The sequence below is a fragment of the Lontra canadensis genome, unplaced genomic scaffold (genome assembly GCF_010015895.1).
Source record: "Lontra canadensis isolate GAN:19392208 unplaced genomic scaffold, GSC_riverotter_1.0 scaffold11, whole genome shotgun sequence".
In the NCBI taxonomy this organism is placed as follows: domain Eukaryota; kingdom Metazoa; phylum Chordata; class Mammalia; order Carnivora; family Mustelidae; genus Lontra; species Lontra canadensis.
Window position 1 is genome coordinate 2,689,327 of NW_022631005.1, and position 16,556 is coordinate 2,705,882.

Here is a 16,556-nt window from a genome sequence, read left to right on the forward strand (position 1 = left end):
CCTTATTCTAGTCACTAATAAGTGCATTTTTGATGAACATTGCACTGTCCCTTCACACTGAACTTGAATTTAACAAAGCTTGTCTTTTCTGCATATGCCATTTTGGCCACATCTCCCTGGAGTCTGATTTTTTTTTAAGTCCAATTACTTTTATTTATTCTTACTAAAATTTGTATCTTGCTGGATTTGATTCCAGAGTTTCAAAATTTTAGAATCTTGACTTTGATCCAGAATTTTTTTTTGTTCCATCCAGTTTTGGGTCCGTAGTAGAAGTGAGACATAGTATGTCTGGATCTGGTTGCAAGTAATGGCAGAAAACTGTAGTACATGAGAGTCTGCCCAGTAACACGTCCATGAAAGAGCTTTCTGGACACAGACAGCTATTCTTCTACTTCATGTGCTAGTGTCCACTTCACATTTTTATATTTTGTCTGCAAACAGGCTTTTTTGTTCCAATGAATCAACAATTATTTCAGACAAAACTTAAACATGCAATTACATTTACTTAAGTCAGTTGCCAGACTGAAATCCTTTGATGAAGTTTGCTGCTCAAGTTTCTTGTCCTAGCCTATGAGAAAAGCAGACAAGGTCTGCCATCACATTTACTCTTGCCTGTGTTTGGCCTCAGGGGCGTGTTTCTATTTTCAATATACTTAAACCCAGTTTATGATGCGACCTGTTGACTGGGTCTAATATGGGCTGGTGTACAACCTCTTAAATCCATTCTTACACAGTTCCGTCACATCTTCTGTACCTCGTTGTATCCACAGTACACCTGGGAAACTACTCTTTAAAAATTGAGGTTTTGTCACTATAAAGCTGTAAAAAAAGAGAGGATGGGGTTCTAAAGCCTAAGAACACAATGGAAAGAGTTCTGTTCTGGAATTTTGAGTGTGTTCCATTTTCCTCTACCAACTAGAAGTCATTTTCCCTATTTGGAACCAATTTCTTTTGTAAAATTAAAATCTCTAAGGTCCCTTCTAACTTGGTGATTCTGATTAAGTTTGGATATTTTTGCTGAATACTACCCTAGAAATGATGATTGCATCACTAATTTACTTTTTAATTCATCCTTTATTAGCCAGACACTGTGCTGAGATTTAACCCTAGACAAGAGGTAATGATTGTTATAACAATCCTGTGAGGTGAGTGGTGTTATCCTTTTTTTTTTTTCCTTACTGGTGAAATAACTGAGGTTTAGTGAGGCTGAGTAACATCAACTGTTTGTAAGTAACTGGCAAGTGGGTCTGACTAAATCCAGTGCCTCTGCTGGCTGCTTCACTGCTCTAGGCTGTTTGTACTCAGTATCTATGACATATACAGAATTTCTGCTTTTAAAGTAGATTGTATATATATTCTACATATAGACTATATAAATAGTCATTGCCCTTTGCAGGAGGGCATAAGTAAGGAAATGGTCTCTCCTAGCTACAAAGTGGAGGCCACTGTCTTCGTGACTACACAGCATAGAAAATACCAGGATGTCTTTTGTCTCAGATACTGTTTTGCTCTGTAAATGTTTAATCCAGAAAGTCCTCTATTGGTACCTTTGTAGGTTTAATATGGAACTTATAAAGGAAGTGCTGTATTTGATGGCCTTAATAAATTTGCATTTTTAGAGCTTTAATGCTGTATTCCTTTGAGCTTCACTTAAAAATGTAAGAATACCTGTTTCTATAAGTTCTATACCTTCCCATAAAGAGACTGGAAATTGAAAGAACTGTTAAGATTAAGGAAATGTTTTATTATAATCTAGAGCCCATCTATGGAAAGTCACAATTGCTTAAAACTGCTAATTTAAGGACTAAAGTTGCTGCTGAAGGATTTGAGCTACATTAGGATACTAAAAAAGTTGCGTGTATTTTATAGCTAGAATGAAAGTGTAAGTTTAGAATCTGGTAGTTACAGTCATTCTGCTTCTGTGGTTGGACAGCCAAGAGCCCAGAGTTACTGGCTCTTCACAAAATGTTCTGTTTAATACTCTGGGTACAGCTCAGTAAGTGAATACAAAAAAACCCAAATGTCACTTTAGTCCCAGAGACAAGAGAAAGGATAAGAGGCAGTTAGTGAACGGTAGATTGTGAGGGACAAGTCACACCGTTGCTAGAATTAGTGTGTCAGAGAATACCATCAAGAAACCACAATCTCCAAGGTATTTCTAGATCTAGACCTATAGCCATTAAGAAAAAGACTAAGGAACCTAAGACAAAAACTTATATTCAAAATGCTGGCGTTCACTTGAAATGAAAGGTTTCGCTTTGGTGATGTTATCCTTTTAAAATTAGGTACTTTAAATAGCTATACTCTGGGGCGCCTGGGTGGCTCAGTGGGTTAAAGCCTCTGCCTTCGGCTCAGGTCATGATCCCAGGGTCCTGGGATCAAGCTCCACATAGGGCTCTCTGCTCAGCGGGGAGCCTGCTTCCTCTCTCTCTCTCTCTCTCTCTCTCTGCCTGCCTTTCTGCCTACTTGTGATCTCTGTCTGTCAAATAAATAAATAAAATCTTTAAAAAAAAAAATAGCTATACCCTACTTACCTGGACAGACTTTCAGCACTGCTAACTAACCCTCCGTATTCCAGTGTGGAAATAGGCCCAAGCCAAGATTACAGGACAGAGGGGTCAGAAAGTTATTCCCTTAAAGCTTCCCCTTCAAGTCATTTATCCTTTTTTATCTCACATTTTCTAGTAAGCTTATTTATCTGGGCATCAATCCCATAGCCCTCCACAAACAAATTGTTAGAATCTGGGGCCAAACCTATCACTGGCAGTTCTATATGGATTTGATCTGAGGAGCTCCTCTGAGGTTTGGGAGGCCATACCTCTGTATTCCTGTCTCACTCTGCAGAGAGAGATTGTGATCATCTCCTATGATTTCATTGCCCGATGACCGCTCTCTATCCCCACAGTTCTCCTGGTTCCTTGGCTTCTTATAAGTAGGTCAGAGGTAATCACTATGCATCTGACCTCACAGATGGAGTTAGTGTGAATATTCGTGCCACAGCTGAGGCCAGATTCAGAGAAGGCTGTCAGGAGGAATGGGAATCCTTTGGCAGGCAGTCATGTCACTGATCAAAGGAGTCTTGCAGGTTGTTCTGCATGGAAAGATCAAGTTCTTATTCATGCCTGAGAAAATGAAAATAACTACTTGTGTACGAACAGGTTTATATTCTGAATATGTGGAGATGGGGGGTTGACTAGGATTATGAAATACTGGATTTAATCTTTGATTCCTGTAAAATATACCATGCAGACATGATGAAGAAAAAGGAGTAAAATGCTTTAGAAATATACAGAAATCTTTTTGTCAAGAAATGTGCTTTTAACAGTTATATCTCTCTGATACAAAGAGTTTGAGAGGCAGGGTGGGGGGTTTGGGGACCAGGGAAGGAAAAAATGAAACAAGATGGGATCAGGAGGGAGACAAAGCAGAAGGGACTCTTAATCTTACAAAACAAATTGAGGGTTGCTGGGGGGTGGGAGGGTAGGGAGAGGGTGGTTGGGTTATGGACATTGGGAAGGGTATGTGATGTGGTGAGTGCTGTGAAATGTGTAAACCTGGCGATTCATAGGCCTGTACCCCTGGGGCAAATAATACATTATATGTTGATAAAAGTAATGAAATTAAAAAAAAAAAAGAAAAGTGCTTTTGGCACTTAATACATAATGTTGTAAGAGCATAGAACAAAACTTCATCAGAGTTTTAGGGATGAAAGCCTTCAGTTAAATGGCAAAATACAGGCATTGTGAAGTCATTTGTTAGTGTCATAGTATCAATAAGCAGAGCTAAGTACTTCCAAGGTGCATTTAAAAGAAATATATCCTCAGGCACCTGGGTGGCTCAGTTGGTTAAATGTCTGCCTTCAGCTCAGGTCATGATCCCAGAGTCCTGGGATTCAGTCCCGCATTGGGCTCCTTGCTCAGCCAGGAGTCTGCTTCTCCCTCTGCCTGTGGCTTCCCCTGCTTGTGCACGTGCTCCCTCTCTCTCTGACAAAATAAAATCTTAAAATAAATAAATAAATATACATCTCTCTATATATATTCTAAAAATAAAGGACAGTAACGTCTGAAGAGTTAGGAATGTCCTCAGTCTCCTCTAATGTTCAGAAGACAGGGCAGCTTCCGTAGGTGTGGTTCAAGAGTCTTTGCTGTTGCCAGGCAGCAGTCTGTCAGTCTGAGGGGTTCCTCTCCAGAGAGCCTGGGTAAGGAAGGGGATAAATGCCTTGATTGACCTTTATTCCTTTAACTCAGAGGTAGGAGCAGTCAGGATTTCCTGATTCATTACTAACCAGGAAATCCCAGCTGCTCAGTGGCAAGGGGTTAAAACTGTTCTGAAAAGCTTTTTATGTTCTGGAAAGCTAAATTACACATACATGCAAACCACAAACACACAGCACCTGGGTAAATAAAATGTGACTGAATAAAGGCCAGGCTATTTGCAAAAGGGAATCTGGAAAACATTTGCTTTTGGGTGGTTAACGTTACTTACACCTTATTTTTTTTTTTTTTTTACTTTTTTTAAAGAAAAAAAATAGAAGAAAGCTGCAAAAACATCAGAATTTTAACATGGCTGTTGAAAATAAGATTTCAGTTCATTTACTTTCCTAATCTTAAGGGACTATGGAGATTGAGAGGCGCATAGAGCTACTGCACAAAGCAGCAGCAATACTTTTAGTATAAAAGTTGTTAAATGAAGACCATTTCCCAGAGATAGAATCATGCTGTGGGATGCACTGAAGTCATTAAACATGAACTGTCTTCCAAACGTGGGATCAAACATCTATGGTAAATGATATTATACGTAATTATAATTAAGATGAAAAATGCTTATAAATTTAAAACCATTGGACTTCATGGTAGGCCAAATTTTCTAACAGATCTAATAGAATTTGAGCACCTAGGAAGTCATGCTGCAAAGAGTTTATGCTGCACATAGGGATTTCTCCTGGAAGAAAAAAAATCGTCATTTCATTAATGCAGGGATTCACTATTACATGAAAGCTATCAGATTGAACCATGAGAAACTGCTAGTTTTGCAGGTCAATTAACTTTGAAGAACAGCAATTTCATGTAATTCAACCTAATACTTTCTGAACCAGGTCAACTTGGGGTTGACAGTTACATTTATGGATAAAGGGTAGGTAAACAAATAGTAAAGCTCATATATGGTTCATAAAATAAAATGCCTAAGCAGAATGACTAGAGTTCTCCTTGGGAACGTTGTGGGTATTATGAATCTACCAGATAAGGTTTCAGAACTTTTCATCCGTGATAGAGGTAGAAAAGTAGTTGGGTGGGGTCATGGGAATGGTGTAGATTTTTCCTTACCAGAGAGGCTACAACACAGAAACAACTCCAGCATTAACCTATCCTAAGTAGGTAGGAATTAAGAATAAGTTTTTAGGGGGCACCTGGGTGGCACAGTGGGTTAAGCCTCTGCCTTTGGCTCAGGTCATGATCTCATGGTCCTGGCCCCATGTCGGGCTCTCTGCTCAGCAGGGAGCCTGCTCCCCCTCACCCCCCCCACCGCTTGCCTCTCTGGCTACTTGTGATCTGTCAAATAAATAAAATTTTTTTTTTAAAGTTAGTTTTTAGGGTACCTCTGCTTTTAGTCACTGTCTAGACATAAATGAGAGCAAAGTTATGAAAAAGAATAACGTGTATCTTGTTCATATGTACATATTAACAAATGGAACAAAAGAAAACTATGTAAAGTTGTTTTTTTAGCAATTGTTTATTGTCTTTATACCATAGCACCGTAATTTTGTTAAGGGCACAAGATTTCCCACTGAATCTGGTCCATTAAGAAAACAAGAACTTTTATCACCTAAGGAATTCTGGTTACAGAAAAACCCTGCCAAAACATCCTAAACTCTATGCAACATGTGTGCATTTTAAATTAATACGAGGGTAACTTGTGAGAATAGAACACACAATCCCTAAAACTTAATACTAAAAGCCTAGAAATCCTCTATGTTAACTACTTTGTTCTGGGCTTGATCGTGTCAAGATAGTGCTGGAAATTGTAATCCCCGTACAGGGGTCACTCTAAATACAGACAAGCACAACTGATAAAAAAGGAGAAGGAACATGGGCACTACAAGTTCCAATAAACACAGAGTCCCAATTCAGTTTTAGATTTTTCATGTATCTTTCTAGGTTAAAGTTGAAAGAAGTAAAAAAGTTAAAGTAAAAATAATAATTTTTCATGTATCTTTCTAGGTCAAAGTTAAAATAAGGTTAATCTAATATGATTTTCAAATGTACAAAGTTTAACATGTGACAAATGTAAAGATGATAGCTAAATATAGATACAACTATAAAAGATATATAAAGCTATTATGATAAAAGACATTATCAGACATAACTATATATTCCATCCTATAATCTCATAAATCAAAGCTTTTAACTGTCTGGATTCATATGTGACTGTATTCTTTCCACTATGCATTCTTTCTTCTTCCAGGGGTTGTTCAATAACGGCAGGTATGTTCCTGCCATAAAGTTCACAGTGTTGTAGAAACTGGACACATTCTTGAATAACACTATCACGAAGCATGATCGTGTGTTTTGACATGTTTTCTAATAAGGAGAGGAAGCATCTTTTAGCATAATACCAGGTATCAGTTCCCAGTTTCTTATGATAAGGTTCCAGGCTTTTGATAACCCGAGAAATACCAAAGTCATAATTTCCTTTGGCACAGTAGAGCGTCCCTATCACCAAATTCACAATGCAGAGGTGGTAGATTTTCTTGTCTGGGTCATCATAGGACAGCTGCTCTTCCTCCTTCTCGATCTTTCTCATCAACTCCTCGGCCTCTTCATTCTGACTTGTCATAATGTATGACACACACAGGTTAGCCAGCACAATAGCACTGACATTCAGGATGTTGTCATAGTGCTTCTTGACGATGGGTTCGTAGAAACCGATAGCTTCTTTGTATTTGTTTTCCTGCATGAACAGGACATGAGCCACGTTCAGCTTCCACACATCATGGTCATTACAGAATTCCACAGACTTGCGGAAGATCTTTTCCACCATTGCATAATTCTCAAGGTTCCAGTAGATCTTTGCCTGGGCCATCAACACGGGAATGTACTTCTCCAGAATGTCATCGTACTCATTCACTGCCTTTTTGACAGCTTCATCATCTCTATTGTGTCTTGCTTCCTGTACTTGTTTGGTGAGTCTCCGGAGCTGTTCAGTCAGCATCCCTGCCAGCCCGTCCAGCTTAATGAAAGCCTCTTCTGGGGCTGTCTGGCAAGTGATCATGGCGTCCAGGAAGTCATAGAGATAGGGTGTGAGCAGCCTGTAGGTCAAATGGGCATTCTCCGCCAGGACATCGGCTGCCAGGTCAAAATACTCGTACTTACAGTAGAGCAGCAGCAGGTTGCCAAAGGTCTCTGGGGGAAAGGGGTTCTGCTGGAGCAAAAACTGCAGCTTTTCAAACCCCTCGGTAGGCCTGGCATCCATGTTCATGAGTGCCTGGTTGTGCAGGGTCACGGGGTCTAACTCTTCTTCTGCCCTAGGTGGCATGTCCGTGAGGGCTTCCTGGGCCGCCTCGTAGTTTCGCAGTTGGTACTCGATGGCGGCCTTGAGGTTGAAGGCTTCCACCAGGGCAGTCTGGTGAAGAACTAAGGTGTTGCCAACACTTCGCACGTCGATGCCCTCGGTGGTCATGCCCACGCCTAGCTCCGGGTGCTGGCGGATACCACGCTCAATGATGTCGGCGATGTACTTGAGCGCCGGGGCGTAGTGCCGGCTGCTGTAATAGGCCAAAGCCAGGTTGTAGGAGAGGTCAGGCCGGTAGCCCGAAGCCTGGAGGGCCGCGAGGAACTTGGCACACGAGGCTTCATACTGTCCCTCCTTGTAGAGCAAACAACCCAGGTTGACCTGGCCGTCCAGTTCGTTCTCGCCCCCACTGTCGTCGCCCCCTTCCCCACTCAGCAGCTGCTCCACCAGGCTCTTGGCCCCGGGCAGGTCGCCCTCGCTGTACTTGATGGCGGCCTGCAGGCGGAGGACCCGGCCGTGGTAGGTAGGGTTGTCCAGCAGGAGGAAGGCCACCCGCGTGGCCTCTGGGTAGAGGCAGGCCTTGTACAGGGCCTGGGCCTGGTACAGGCGGTACTGCTCCAGTTCGGGGTGCAGCTGGCCCAGCTGCTCATAGCACTCGGCGGCCAGCGCGAACTCCTGCAGGCGGTAGTAGCAGTAGCCCAGCAGCGACAGGCCGGCGCGGCTCCTCGGGCTCCGCTGGAGCTCGCCGCCCAGCAGCTGCACCGCCTCGGCGTAGCGGGTGTCGCGGATGAGGCGGTACACGACCGCGGTGAACTCCCCATCGGGGATGTGCGCGCCGCTGAGCCCGGCCATAACCGCCGCCGTGGTAGTGCGTGCTGGTTACCACGGCAACGAGCCCGCCGGAAGCGGAAGATACAAAGAATAGTTAGGTTTGTTTTCTTTTTGTGATTTTTTTTTCTTTTTTTTTTTTTGTCTATTCCCAATGATGTTACATTGCAGGGGAAGACCAGACTATGGTTAGAAAAGAGTCACTAATTTGAGTATTTCATGTCTGGGCTGTCCCCAAGGATCCAGACTGTGAGCGGCGTTACCAAAGAAGAAGCTGCTCTGGGTAGTTCAGAGACCGAGACTCCACTTCCCGTCATGCTCTGGTTCAATCGCGCCGCTGCCAAGGTCGTGACCGCGTTGCATGCTGGGAGGCGTAGTCTCCGCCGGGCGGACGCGCAGTCTTCAGGCGGTGAGGTTTTTCTGACTTTTTTCGTTAGCGTTTACACTTGGCGCTATCCTCTGCCTTGAACCTCCAAATTTCACTACCATAGAAAGACGGTGGAGAAAATCTATGAGCTGGTCTTTTCCAAGGTGGGATGAGAATAAAAACACGACCAAGTTTCTCTGCACTAACTCTTCTAACTCTCCAAACCTACTTAGTGTGTGTGTGTGTGTGTGTGTGTGTGTAAGAGAGAGAGAGAGAGAGAGAGAGAGAGAGGCTGATTCATGTACTTGTCAGGCTTTAATGTTTTTGGATATCATTGATAAAGATTGGATTTTATTTCAGTTAAAATAAAAAGAAAATTTCCTACACTTCAGTTTTTTTCTTACCTCGGATTCCTAGTTTGAAGATCTCTGGAAATTTGTTCCAGTACAAAAAAATCCTGGACTTTCTTTTGTTCTTTTGTCATATATTTGGAATAGATGCTCTAGATTCCATGTTACTACCTCTGGGCTATATCTGTGTAAATACTTTTGAATTTAATATTGTCCCTCATGGGACAGTGGAAAACTAGGGACATAATTATCTTATACAATTATAATGGATCACTAATAAAAAAACATGCCCATAGTTTATACTGATGTGGAGACTAAAATTTGTGAGAGATGAATATAATTTTTCAGTCAGAAATTAGAGACAAAGGTAGACAAAACAGCAAAAGACACAACTGGCTTACCCCAGTGAGGTAGCAGCAGTTCTTAAGATAATAAAATTAGCTATAATTTATGGAGTGCCTGGGTGGCTCTTAATTTTGGCTCAGGTCATGATCTCAGGGTTGTGGGATTGAGCCACATGTTGGGCTCTACACTGGTTGTGGAGCCTGTTTAAGATTCTCCTCTCCTGCTGTGTGTGTATGTCCCTCTCTAAAGGAAAAAAAAATAGCTATAAGATATGAATATCATACACAGTGCCTCTGGGGTAATGGGGTTTTCTTTCATAGTCTGACACAGTCTTTCAGATTTCCATTGGCTTCACTACAATCCAAGCTAAACATAGTTCAGGTAAAAACATGTCTTTGCTATGTAATTAAAGACTTCAATGCAAATCCCTTACCTGCCTCAGTAGTATTGTAGCCTATAAGTTCTATAAATTCATTTTGGAGCCAATATCAGCTGTGTTGCAGGGCACTCTATTAAACTGTTCATATAGATTATCTCTAAGCTTAATAATCATCTTGTATTCTGCTTATTAGAGAGAAAAAAAAAAGCAGCTGAGCCGTGATATCCAAAAGCTAAGTTATTAGGAAAGAGAGACTATTGAATTAATTCAATGTATGTATTACCTAAGAGCCCAGTTTTGAGGGAATACTAGTGCCTTGTTTTTTTGCTTGTTATTTTTCCCATTTAAACAATCACCTTGGTTTGGGCAGTAAAATTGGAACTTTCTGGCCTGAGCTGCAGCTGTTAGCAGATCTAAGGAAGTGATTGGTGGGTGGCAGTGTAGTTCCTAGTCACCTGTTACAGCTAAAAAGAGATTTCAGTAAGGCATCTGGATGCTATACTGTCAAGCAACTGATTCATGTACTTGAGCATTCTTTTCCCTTGCTGAGAAATTTGCCAAACTTGTGTTCTTCTAGATGGAACCAGACAAAGAGCTTTTCACTGTATGAATACTGGCAAAAGGAGAAACTGCACCCATTTCAGAGGAATTGGGGGATCTCTGGGCCACTCAAGATTCCCTGAAAAAACAGCTGAGAAGACCTCTATATAACCCTACTCAAAAGCTTCTTCCGACCCAGTCTCTGGCTTCAGCCTTTTCTGGTCTTCAACCAAAGGAGGTACACGGTTTGAGGGATGCTAGCTAGTGTGGCTGAGTGATCAGAAATAGGGTGTCTTCTCCTTTATGGCTGCCTGATTGACACTTAACTCTTGAAAAAAAAATTATCCAAAAGGCTCAATATTTTGAAATCTTAATATATTTTAAGTTCTTAAGTATGAAGTTATTACCTTTGGTAATTTGCTACTAAATCAAGGTAAAATGACAGAACATAGAAATGGGAAATTGCCTTTTATATCTTTTCATGTGTTTCAGAGTTGTATCATGAAAACATTCACCTTCAAATGGCTTCTTGGAAACGGATGAAAAACGGACTATCTGCTCTCCGCCAAATTTCCCTGATCTCTTTAGGCATCAGTTGGGGTCCCCTCTTTGTGTTGCTACCTGTCTGTGGGTGAGGCAGCTGATGGGGGCAGAATGGGGGCTGCTCTGTGTCTTTCTCCTTGTTTCCTGTGCTACTGTTCCTGAGGCCTGGCTTGCAAAAAGCAGGACATTCGGTTTAGACAGATGGAGGGCAGGGTCATTTTCAAAATGAAATGAGTGCACAAATCACACTGTGAAATTGGCATGACCATCACTGCTGCTGTGATAGACTGACTTTTATTTAGTCTCTGATAGGCAGTTGGGGAATACATTAGTTTGGGGGGGGCAGTAGTGAAAGAAGGCCCTTTAATTAATGACAGAAATTCTGGAAAGCAGTAAATGGGGTGGAATATTATAAAATGTCATAAAGGTTCATTTTGTTTCCAGCAAAATCTTGGAAAGCTGGAACATGTATCAGAAAGTAAGAGTATCGTAGCATTCCTAGCAATAAGAAAGCATTTGGCGGTTGCAATAAAATGATTCAGTGCCTTATTGAAAGAAACTAGGATCTGAGAAAATGAAGTTGGACTCAGGGTGGATTTTGCTGCATAAGCAGAGGCATGTTGACCATATAGAAGAATTTCATTTAGGCAAAATGTATAGGAGCTAAAAGCATGATATTTGGCTCTTCCATGTGCTCATGTTTGTCCCTGCCAAAACACGAGATGATTAAATCCCATCGATATTCTATTTGGCATTCTCTTATAAGGCTAATTGGAAATGACTGTTTCTTATTTAACTTGTAAAAATAACCACTTCTTTTTAGTAAACATTGTTATTTTATGAGTATTTCAACCTCAGTTATGATTAAACATTTTCCCTGATAAAGGAAGACCTTCTGCAAAACCATTTGCCAAGTTATTATTTCTGTTTCCCATCCAGTCCGGGCCATTTTCTGTAGGATAGCCAGATTGATTCCTCTGGAGTCCAGCTTGATATTTTGTCCCCGTGTGTCTGTTGATGATGATAGAACTGACCCGCTTTCCACCACCTCTCACCTATCACCCATAAACGGGGAAGAAAAGAATAAATTAGTGCAAAAGTTGTAATGCAGTTCACCGACCTTTAGGAGCATCTGTTCAATCTTTTAAGACTCTCGGAAAAGATTGTATGCTGAAGCCACACTTGGGCACATTTAGGCTCAGATGGTGAGAAATTTAACCTCACTGAGACTTAATCTTTTTCCTCTGGTAGTTCCAGCTCTATTAATATTTTATATCATAATATGTTTCCTTCTTCATATATCTTGCTTTTGATCAAATAATTTCTATTTTGAGGTTTATGATGTTAATATCCAAACTAATTTATTAGGGAGATCACAAAACATGGTTTAGAAAAAGGAATTAGCAGGGTAGCCATAATGGTGGTACTACCCTTGGAAGATTTATTCCCTAGGGTTAGAGTGTGCTGTGGAATGCACTGATAGGACTGGTACCCAAATCACTTCATTTGAGCATTTTTTCACATTTGTAAGAGGCAAGAAATGATTTGTAGTATCACTTCTTTCTCCCAAGATTGTTGCCCTTCCTAGTTAGATATGGCATATGCTTGTTCTCATTTCCGCAGTTTAGCCATGAAAATAATAAATTGGGTGGGAAAGGTCTGTGAAGTCCATGGTCAGAAGATACTATTCTCTTTTCTTTTTCTTTTTTTTTTTTTTAGGATTTTATTTATTTATTTGAGAGAGAGAGAGAGCATGCACACAGAAGGAGAGGGAGAAACAGATTCTTCCCAGAGCAGAGAGCCCAATGTGGGGCTCTATCCTAGGACCCTGAGATCATGACCTCACCTGAAGGCAGACACTTAACTGACTGAACCACCTAGGTGCCCCAGAAGATGCTATTCTTTTTTTTTTTTTTTTAAAGATTTTATTTATTTATTTGATGGACAGAGATCACAAGTAGGCAGAGAGGCAGACTCCCTGCTGAGCAGAAAGCCAGATAAGGGGCCCGATCCCATGACCCTGGGATCATGACCTGAGCTGAAAGCAGAGGCTTAACCCACCGAGCTACTCAGGTGCCCCCAGAAGATGATATTCTTATCAAAGAAAGTTGTCATCAGCTTTTGAGCGCATTTTCTGGCTTACAGTACTAGAGAGCCATCCATGATGGTTTTGACAACCACCCATCTAATTGTCTCAAAAGTACTGTAGTATTTTTTAGGCTTTCTCTGTAGAGAGTTATGGAACACACTCCCAGGGCCTGTGCTGGTGGACCATGGAACCCAACTCAGAAACCAAATCTCTCCTTCAAGCCTCCTGGTGCTGTACTTCCCGAATCCAATGAATAAAGTTCTAACAATCTGCCTTTGAAATATACCAACTCTGTATATTTCTCTCAGAATTCCGCTACTGCTGCTCTGCTTTCTGCCACCATCTCTCTCCCGGATCTTCGATAAGTCTCCTAAATGGCTTCCCTTCATCTCTTCCTGAGACCCTTACAAAGATTCAGGGCACTTTTTCTCCCTTCTTTGTTTAGGGTTTTACTCAGCAGAACCTCCTTGTGCAAAAAATAAAACTCCCAGTGGCTTTGCTTCCTAAGTGAGAGTTTCTGTCTCATGTAAGATATGGTCATTCATTCTCATGATTCTTGCTGCCTGCATGTATGGGAATGTCTTTAGACTGAAAGTTCAAATGGTTTTGAAAGGGATGGTTGCTAGCTAATGGTGGTAGAATTTGAGGATGATACAGAAACTTCAACTGATTTAGTCATTTTCTCCTAGAATAATTTAATAACACTATTTTGTTTTATAAGCACATCAAGTGCTTTTTTTTTTTTTAACCTCTGGCTTTCTATGCATAGAGGGGTCCTTTGCTTTTTCTCTGCCTTTTAATCTTTAGAAATGGTTTTATATTCTCTGGCCTCTGCAAATGGAACCCTGCAGACCCTGCCTTCTATCTGTAAAGGACCTTTAAAAACAACAACAACAAAAACAACAACAAAGAACTAAACAAAAACTTGATGAAGACATGAAAAGTTCCCCAGGTGGCAGTAACATATTTGAAAGAGACATGCTAGTTCAGCATAAAACCATATGAAGTCAAATCCCTGTCTTGCCATTGCCAACATTGTAGCCATGGAAAAGATTCTTTTTTTTTTTTTTTTTTTTTTTTTTAAAGATTTTATTTATTTATTTATTTGTCAGAGACAGAGGGAGAGAGAGAGCGAGCTAGCACAGGCAGACAGAGGCAGAGGGAGAAGCAGGCTCCCTGCCGAGCAAGGAGCCCGATGTGGGACTCGATCCCAGGACGCTGGGATCATGACCTGAGCCGAAGGCAGCCGCTTAACCAACTGAGCCACCCAGGCGTCCCCATGGAAAAGATTCTTAACCTCGCTGATTAACAGTTCCCTTATTAGTAATACAGGGATGAAAATAATTTCTTTGTTCAAGGTTATTCAAAGCATCTGGCCCATAGTAGGTACTTACTATATTTTAACTATTTTTTATTACAGAAATGGAGCTGTTGAGATTCCTTGGGAATTAGCGTATCTTAGGCTTGAATAACTATGGGTCAAACTAAGTTAAACATTTGCGTCCAGGAATAGATGTTCTCCCAACATTTCAGATGCTGTATTCCTGAGTGCCTGATAAACTCCAGAAAGTGGAGGGGCAATGATCTGGTGTAAATTAGTGTTTTCACTAAACCTGCTTCTTCAGGAAATTAAAGCACAAAATTAAATAGTATATTTTGTTCATTCAATAAATTATTGTGGAGAATCCAGAGTCTTCAAGAAACTCATCGGCCAGGGGAGATACTTTAAGTACATTGAAAAACCACAACCCAGGCAATATGTGTGGTACCTAACGAGTTGGCACAATATGACCTAGAGCTTCAGAGTTTATAGTAAAAACAAACCAGCATTTGGCTAGGGTGGTGGTGTATAGCTCTATCATAGATACCTTGCTCCTTCCCCCCACCTTTTTACAAGACTTTATTTATTTATTTGACAGAGAGAGAGACAGCCAGAGAGGGAACACAAGCAGGGGGAGGGGGAGAAAGAGACACGGGCTTCCCACTGAGCATGTAGGCCGATGTGGGGCTCGATCCCAGGACACTGGGATCATGACCTGAGCCAAAGGTGGACGCTTAACAACTGAGCCACCCAGGCGCCCCTGCGCTTCCCTTTTATAACAAATATTTTCCAAGGCCCTCTTTGTTGTTTTGAAATGAAATTTGTATATGATATATAACATCCTATACAAATAATTTCTCTTCCTTTTTTCCTTCCCTTTTTTCTTCTTTTTAAAAACGTCTTAGGAGGTACATGAACTGATCAGTCATAATCCTTAATCACTGACATAATCTCCATTATTGGTCCATTCATGGTCCTCTTCTAGTCTTCTGTTTATTTGTTTAACTATTTTTAATAATGTAAAAACCACCAGTGATGGCACCATCCAACATAAAAAGTAGAACCTTTACCATAACCTACATCTGACTCTGGAGATGTCTCCCAACCCATCCTCTTATCTTTTTCATCCTGATTAACCAAAATCCTGAATCTCATGTTTGGTGTTGTCTTTCTTCCATTTTTTTTTTTAACTTAAAGATTTTTAATTATATATTTGAGAGACAGACAAGAGTATGAGTTGGGGGAGGGGCAGAGGGAAATGGAGAGGGACAAGCAGACTCCCCCTGGAGTGAGGAACCTGATGCAGGGCTTGATCCCAGGACCCTGAGATCATGACCTAAGCTGAAGTCAGTGCTTAACTGACTGAGCCACCCAGACACCCCATCTTGGTTCCATTTCTATATAGTTTCATTGAATCTATATGAGTTTCTTGAACATATTTTTATTTTAGTTGTTTTAACTTTATCAAAAGTATTCACATGTATCTCCTCTTGTAATGTTATAATTCTAAGATTCATCCGTATTTTTGCACATGTCGCTGCAGTCCACTGGTTTTGACTACTCTGTTATATACCATTCTGTGAACATTCCAGGTTTACTTACTTACTGTCCTATTGACGGGCATTCAGATTGTGTCTCAATATTTGCTGTTTTGAAAAGTGAAGTTGTGACATATTTGTACATATTTGTACATGCTCATTGGTGTACAGGTCCAAGGCTTCTTTTGTATATATGCCTATAAGTGGGATTATTGTGTCATTAGAGTATTTGGATGTTTAGTGTCGTACATAACCCAAACTGTTTTCCACAATAGTTGGTCTAATTTACATCCCCGCAGCAGCATATATAAGATTCTAGAAATCCACATTCTCTCTAATACTTCATCTTGTCAAAATTCATATTTATTGGCCATATATATAGTTTCTCTTTTGCAAAAAGCCCAATCTTATATTTGCTCATTTTTCTATTAGCTTCTTAGTGTTTTTCTTACGATTTTTAGGAGCTCTTTGTATACTCTTTTACTAATCTTTATCAGTAATGTGAGTTGCAGGCTTCTTCTTCCAGTTAGTAACTTTTCACTTTCTTTAAGGTAGAGTACTTAAGTTTAATGTACTTAAATTTATTAATCTTTTCTTTTATACTCAATGCTTTTTATATCTTGTTTTGAAAACTTCTTTATTTCATGGCTACATTATACTCACATATATTTTTAAAAGTTTTGTTTCTTCATTTAAATTTTTAATGCATTGGGAGTTGATTATTGTGTGTGTTGTGAGGTAGAGATT

General features: G+C 40.6%; 1 protein-coding gene and 1 long non-coding RNA gene across 2 annotated transcripts in view; one reads left to right on the top strand and one right to left on the bottom strand.

The window, feature by feature from the left end:
- The first annotated feature begins 907 nt into the window (after nt 1-907).
- LOC116866819 overlaps nt 908-16,556 on the top strand; it is a 46,423-nt gene continuing 30,774 nt past the window's right edge. Inside the window, exons 1-2 of the long non-coding RNA XR_004382479.1 lie at nt 908-1,145; nt 5,096-5,133. This is a non-coding gene — a long non-coding RNA (uncharacterized LOC116866819). The remainder of the gene's footprint in view (nt 1,146-5,095; nt 5,134-16,556) is intronic.
- Nucleotides 5,709-8,361, bottom strand: LOC116866818 (tetratricopeptide repeat protein 30B). The gene has a single exon (XM_032855978.1). It carries the CDS (start codon nt 8,359-8,361, stop codon nt 6,364-6,366), a length of 1,998 nt encoding a protein of 665 aa, XP_032711869.1. The 3' UTR covers nt 5,709-6,363.

Coding starts and splice junctions, on each gene's coding strand:
- LOC116866818 (XM_032855978.1), bottom strand. CDS start 8,361: ATGGCCGGGCTCAGCGGCGCGCACATCCCCGATGGGGAGTTCACCGCG.